Source organism: Glycine soja, chromosome 12, assembly GCF_004193775.1.
Source record: "Glycine soja cultivar W05 chromosome 12, ASM419377v2, whole genome shotgun sequence".
NCBI classification, from domain to species: Eukaryota; Viridiplantae; Streptophyta; class Magnoliopsida; order Fabales; family Fabaceae; genus Glycine; species Glycine soja.
In genome coordinates this window covers 39977360-39983836 of record NC_041013.1, presented here as the reverse complement: position 1 = coordinate 39983836, position 6477 = coordinate 39977360, and the positions used below count along the sequence as shown (strand labels likewise).

Sequence of the window (6477 nt, the reverse complement as noted above, 5' to 3'; positions counted from 1 at the left end):
AAATCATTAATATTTGATTAATCGAATTAATAACAAGTAATGGGATAACAGCTGCCAAAACTTTTAGTCATGTCAGGTGTACAGATCATTAGCACTCAAATTTCACAACACATTACAATTGATATGAGTAAACCATCTTAAGCATCATGATGTCCATTTGACTATAAAATAAAGACTTATGATAGAAGAAAAAAACTAGTACTACAAATAATGTACAAGACTATCATTATTGTCACTCTACAAAGATATATTGCTATCAGGTATCATATAAACATCTTAAGCAAACTGCCCAAATGACAGCAGTTTACTGAAATCTACCACTTTGAGCCCTCTTGCAACACAACCATAATAATTATCTCAGTTGGGGTTGTGATGATTGTCACATTGAGTGAACATTTTCTTGATGGCCTCTTCCTTCTCATCAATGAAGTTAAAGAAGTTAACAACAACCTGGGAACAATGAATGCCCGATGGTTCTGTGGATGAAGAAGCAACATCTTTTTGTCTTTGTTTGAAGCGGGCATATTGGCGAATCATTAGCAGCAGAAACAGTGCAAGTGCAACAAGCAAGACAATACCGCATGAGAGATACAGACCCCAAAAGCTAATCAAGTGAAGCTGGTCAGGCTTGGAGTTGCTTGTCCTATCTTCAGCACAACCCATTTTACAGAACCACTTCTCATGTATCTTACGGAGATCTCCATTCTCAGAGAGTTTCAAAATTGCTGTAGACATGTCATAGGCAAGAGGAGACTCTCTCTGAAAAGCCTGGTGTGTTGTTATAAAATGTCAGGAAATGCCAAGTATAATATAGAACATAAATAAATTAACAGACAATTTTCATGATGTCCTGTGTTCAAAACCAAATGACAAAAAATGCAATTCTGGATTGTTGTATTAGCAAGCACTACAGGCCATATCAAGCAAGTCTTTGGATCATATAAGAAAGGTACCACAAAGATAAGCTTTTATTTCAAAATATAGTTCTAAGAATTTTGAAAACCATACTTCCATTTAGTTGGTTAAAAGATATAATAGGCATGTTGCTTCTACAATCTACTTATCACTACTATGGGGAAATCAGGAGCACTTTATTTTAATCACGGATACAATAATATCTAATCACTTACAAATCCCCAACTGCTTCTGGCGAATGGCTGTCCAATAATACCAAAATCAGTTTCATTTGACAGAAATAACTCAACATATGGAAGCTCATCAATGATAGCTGCCACCCCTCCACCAGATGGCCCCTTCTGAAGTGCTGTAGCATATTCCTCGGGGGAGCCTAGGGGAATAAGTCTTGATTTTGATACATAAAGATTATCTGTCAGATAGTTGTAAGCAAATGATCCTACTTGGTATCCGATAGGCCAGTTACTTGCAATCAAGCTATCAATTCCAGTGATGGGCGATGAAAGCTGCTCCACTGTAAGAATTGAAGTCAAGCTCGCTGTATAGCTAGCCGTGATCACCATCAATAGAAAAAGCCAGACTATCATCACCATTTTAGAAAGTGAGCTTACGGTGTCTTCCTCTGATTTCATGACAAGGTGAAAGATTATCAGAATGCATAATGCAGGTCCCACAAATATCATTTTCACCAATATAATTATGAATGCCAGAGAAAAGATTCATAACCATTCATGTTTTCCTTTGTTGATTTTACATTTAAACTATATGGTATTATGCAAATGGATGCAAAACTGACAGCAGGGAATGATATACTCAATTTGACAGGTTTATATGTGCATACCATAAGTAAAAAATACAATGGATTAGCATTCTTGCATGGAGATACTATTAAATAAAGTTTTTATGTAGATGTTACAAATATGTACTTAGCGCAAATTGACTAATAAAATAAAATTTAAAAAAAAAAAAGCACAAACAAAATTAACATTTTCACAACAAATTAGCAACTAGCTCTTATCTAAATCTTATAGAGTTTACTATTAAAACTTACAAAAAGTGAGGGGGCAATGGATATTAGCTGACATTATTTGGTTGACTCATTGAGCCCATGGATTTTACAAAAAGTAAATTATATCATGACCTTGAGAAAGAAAAAGAAAAGAAAGGAACTATTAGACTATGGAGCCAAATGTTTTCTTACGATTTTTCTTAAACAATGTTGAGAGGCTGAACCTGAAAAACAAATGACAACATGGAGTTAGAATCTACAACACAAGATCAACAGGGGATCTAATACTGCATCAAAGTTTATAAACTAAGTGTAAAAAGGTAACCAAATCACACTAATAGTAGTTCATCAGAAAGAAAAAAAAAAAAAAATATATATATATATATATATATATGCCAAATTGCATAACTTAACTAGAAAAGCTTACATTAACATTGTCACAATTTGCTTCTTAGGAGGACCACGGAAGTCATTATTGACTCGGTGCTCAAGAATCCATATAACAACTCCAACCACCAAAAATGATGCAGCAGTGGCACACCACATATCTGCCGTAAATGGTTGGAGGAACACCCAAGCATTTGATCTTGCTTTGTTGATAGGAGCCACTATGACAAGGCTAGAGGATGCAAAAGGCTGAGAAAAATCCACAATCATTGTACGATTTGTCACAATTGCAATGTCTCCAACAACTGCATCATATACCTAAACCAAATTTCAAGCATAACAAAGTTTTAAAAAACAAATAAAATTCAAATAAGTAATAAATGTAAAATAGCCACCTATATAAAGCACCTAAGAATTATCAATTTATCTTATATTGGATAACACTGAACAGAAACCAATAATGCCAATTACAATTTTTCAATTTCTTTTCCCTTCTTTACTCACATGCAATATCCACCCAAGAAAACTACACAAAAACAAAAAGAAGGAAAGGTAAAATTGTACAAACGTTTGAGTAAGAAAACACATAATATTATGTCGGCCATCTGAATTTTTACATGTAGCATAGCTGTTTTCTGTAAAACACAGTCTGTCAATTTATAAAAACAAAGATTAACCAATTTTGAGTAGATAAACATGAATTAACCAGTGTTGAGAATATTTCCTTTTTCATTGTGTATCACTTACATTTTCATCAACCATTTTCACAAGTGCATCATAATTGGGATTTGCTTTACCGTTCCCAAAAGGCTTGAATACAAAAGGAACTTCATATGGGATAAATTCTAGGGCTTTCTTGAAGACATCGATGCAGTACCCCTGAATTTGATGACTATCTGGCAGTTCAGTTACGAATTCAACAAAACTTGCTCTTTTTGGCACTCCAATTCTCAGTGGCTTGGTATTATCAGCAATCACCCAGCCACGAGGTCGATCGGTAATTCCACCGGGCCAAGTAATATTTCCAAGCTTCTGATCTTGGGAAAACCTGTTATATTTCCGTTTTTTAAGAGCTGTATGGGGTACAACTGAAAATCCTGAATTATTAGACCAAAAACCAACACCTTTAATTCCCATCTGATTGACATTTATAATATCATAACCACCACTTACAATACTTCTGTCAGAATTAAAATGAAGTTGGCCACTCACACCAGTAAAATTTGATTGTAATAATATGTCGACAAGATCAGATCCACCAGCAAAGATTTTGAGCTTGTCAAGCTGAATACCAATTCCTACCATATGAGATAAGTTATAGTTATCAGGAAACGAGAAGGTAATAGTATTGTGTACTTTGATGAATATATCAATTGCACGTGCAACTGCCCAAACTGTGTCATAAGCATAAATTCCATAAGAGTTCAAACTAGTATTTGCTAATCCTTCTTTTTGCATTTCTATCCATCGAGAAACAAAAGCTTTCTTTTTGCTGGAATCTGGAATGTGTTGACGAAGACCAACAACCCCATGGAGAACACTGAAAGAGGTCTGATTCACAGGAGATAATGAATCTAGTGTAGCTGAGAGCCAATCCGTGACAAGCCAGACATAATCCTTGGCCATCATTTGAAGATTATGGGCAATGGAAAAAATTCTCAATCTCGGATCAGGGTTGACATGAACAACATACACACGAGGACCAAACACTTTGGATTGATTGAGCAAGTTAGTGAATTCATCCAAATCAAACTTAATACTTAAAGGCAATTTATAAGAAATTCTCAATCTCCTTTTTTCAAGCTCATCTCTCAAAGCAGATACTCCATTTCTTCCATAATCATCATCCAAGAATACAACAATGACCTCTTTCCATCCATGAAAGTCAATTAGATCAGCCATTGCAGTCATTTGTGCCAAGTCACTTTGTGTAGTTCGAATGAAGAATGGAAACTGGAGGGAGGACAGGGTTGGATCGGTGGCAGCATATGAAACAAGAGGAACTTGGAGAGCATCAGCAATTTGAGAAACCGTGTGAGCTACGGCAGATGACTGTGGACCAATTATGGCTGCAACCCCTTTCTCAAGTACCTGAAAAGCTGTATAATGAGAATATTTAATTCAGATAATGTAAATTACAAGTACCCCCAAGTTTAAATTTGCAAATTTTACATCAAAATGATCCAATGGACAATGTTTGTGGACTGTCTGACCGAGATAAAGGTCAGCTATGTAGGTCCTTCAGCGGACCCAACCCTAAGAATGCAGTCAAGTAAATCTTTAACGAGTACAATACTCAGGCCAAGTTCACCGCCCTAGACCAGCCGACACCGCGGGCTGAACACTGCAGCTATCTTATTCTACTATACAATTATCACGGGGCCAGAAAGTCCTGTAAGTCTCAAACCCATAGGCCTAGACCAAAAGAGATTCTAGATTCTAGTGTTGTCTCACACGTGACTGAGGTGCAATAAGCATCACTACCCCTCGAATGTAAGAAAGGCACCATACACACCATCCCTTGAAAAAGGTGGGAACCATTAGAAGACGGTTAGAGAATACACTCCATAAAAAGGCTTGCTGAGGCTTATTGAGATTTTAACTGACTTTAGAATTCTCAGTGAGTGTGTTCTCAAGCATGAACAGTTTATAAAGTTAAGTTCAAGTTTTAATAAACCAGTGCATCAAAACGAGGAAACAACATGTACTGTAAACTCGGAATACGATAAGCTGTCGCTAGAAATCCAAAACATGAATCATCATAGAAAACGATGCTGTATCATAATAATAAGCCTATTACCAAGGATGATTAAAAGTAATATGCATAAGAAAACAATCAAACTTAAAAACAAAATTGGGATTAGCTGAGAATTAAAGAAGTAACAAGTCAATAACATCAGAAACTAACAGAATTCAAGCTTAAACTCAGAAACGGCAAAAGGGCAGGGATTTATATTAATATTTTGCAATTCTCACAACAACAATAACAACAAAAAAGTGATGAGGTTGAGGGTTGGCACCTCCAATTGATCCCAGAAAGGCATTGCACATGGCATCCTTCATAATCAAGTTGAGTTTGGTTCCCTTGAGAACTGTGGGGTCCTCATTGACATCAGAAATGGCCATTTCCATAGCCGTCTTCGCAGCTCTACCTATGACAGTGTCGAAAGCAAAAACCGCACCAATGTTCACACTGCCAGGCCTTCTGCTGTGAGCAACACCACATATCCAAATCCATGTGACAAGTTGCAAAAACATAAATTTCTTCATGTTTGACCCCCAATTTAAAGTCAACCCACCAATTTCTTCACCGTAAAGACCCAAACTTGCTGACACCCAGTTTCCAAAAGCGCCAAAACATGGTTGAAATAGAAGAAAGATTGCAAATTTCTGGGTGCCCAGATGAGTTTGGTTGGAAAAGCAGAAATACAACGATGCCCTACAGCATAAAGTTGTTTAGCTATTGACGGGCATTTAATTCAACCCAATCACTGCCACTGGTCTAAAAGAAAGGTGCCATTCTATTCCAAGAGAGTATAGTATTGGATAAAGAAATATTGGGAAATGATGGGTAGAATAGAGAGAGAAAGTGAAGAGAGGTAGCATACCACATACTAAAAATACTACTACAAACTAGGAGTGGATCCTGTGCAACACTGATTTTTAAGTGACAAAAAAAAAGGGCAAGAGAGAAATGCAACACTGATTTTTACGTTAAAAAAAAGTAAAAGAAAAAAAAGGCAATAATAGAGTAAAAAAAGTATAATTATCTGACGGCTGACACATGATAACAGTTGAACAATTTTATTTAAATATAGATAAGATAAAGTATTATTTATACATTAAATATTGAGAAATGTCTTTAGCATACTTTTTCTTGTTATTTTCCATTTTTATCTCAAAAAAATTAGTTTCTCCCATTTTAGATTAAGTATCTTCCATTTCTTGGTTTATTTAGTTAATAATATTAAATTTCTTAATAGTTTATATTATTTTTAAAATTATTAAGATATATTATCGTATTATTTTTATTTAATTGATTAATATATGAAAAGAGAATAATTGTAATAGAACTTGTTTTTGTTAATTTATGATTAATCATGTTTTTCAATCTTCGATAGAAATATTTTATTTTATTATTTTATAATATTTATAGTTTATTGACT

The 6477-nt window shown here is 35.1% G+C and overlaps 1 protein-coding gene across 2 annotated transcripts; it reads right to left on the bottom strand.

The window, feature by feature from the left end:
- On the bottom strand, positions 1 to 5935 carry LOC114379098 (glutamate receptor 3.7-like). 2 transcript variants are annotated; one of them, XM_028337663.1, is made up of 6 exons: positions 5332 to 5935; positions 3059 to 4410; positions 2352 to 2629; positions 2117 to 2148; positions 1131 to 1537; positions 1 to 768 (listed from the first exon to the last, which is right to left on the bottom strand). In XM_028337663.1, exons 1-6 carry the CDS (start codon positions 5579 to 5581, stop codon positions 358 to 360), a joined length of 2730 nt encoding a protein of 909 aa, XP_028193464.1. In that variant the 5' UTR covers positions 5582 to 5935; the 3' UTR covers positions 1 to 357. The 2 variants fall into 2 exon arrangements, with proteins under 2 accessions (XP_028193464.1, XP_028193466.1); XM_028337665.1 differs by having other exon boundaries at positions 3059 to 4402; positions 5332 to 5445.
- Between the last annotated feature and the right edge of the window lie 542 nt (positions 5936 to 6477).

Bases quoted from the DNA above. Each gene is read 5' to 3' on its own strand.
- LOC114379098 (XM_028337663.1), bottom strand. From the start codon at position 5,581: ATGAAGAAATTTATGTTTTTGCAACTTGTCACATGGATTTGGATATGT. The intron at 2,149-2,351 runs GTAAGCTTTTCT...TTTGTTTTTCAG, and splicing joins CAAATTGTGACAATGTTAAT to GTTCAGCCTCTCAACATTGT. The intron at 1,538-2,116 runs GTAAGAAAACAT...TCATGAAATCAG, and splicing joins AACATTGTTTAAGAAAAATC to AGGAAGACACCGTAAGCTCA.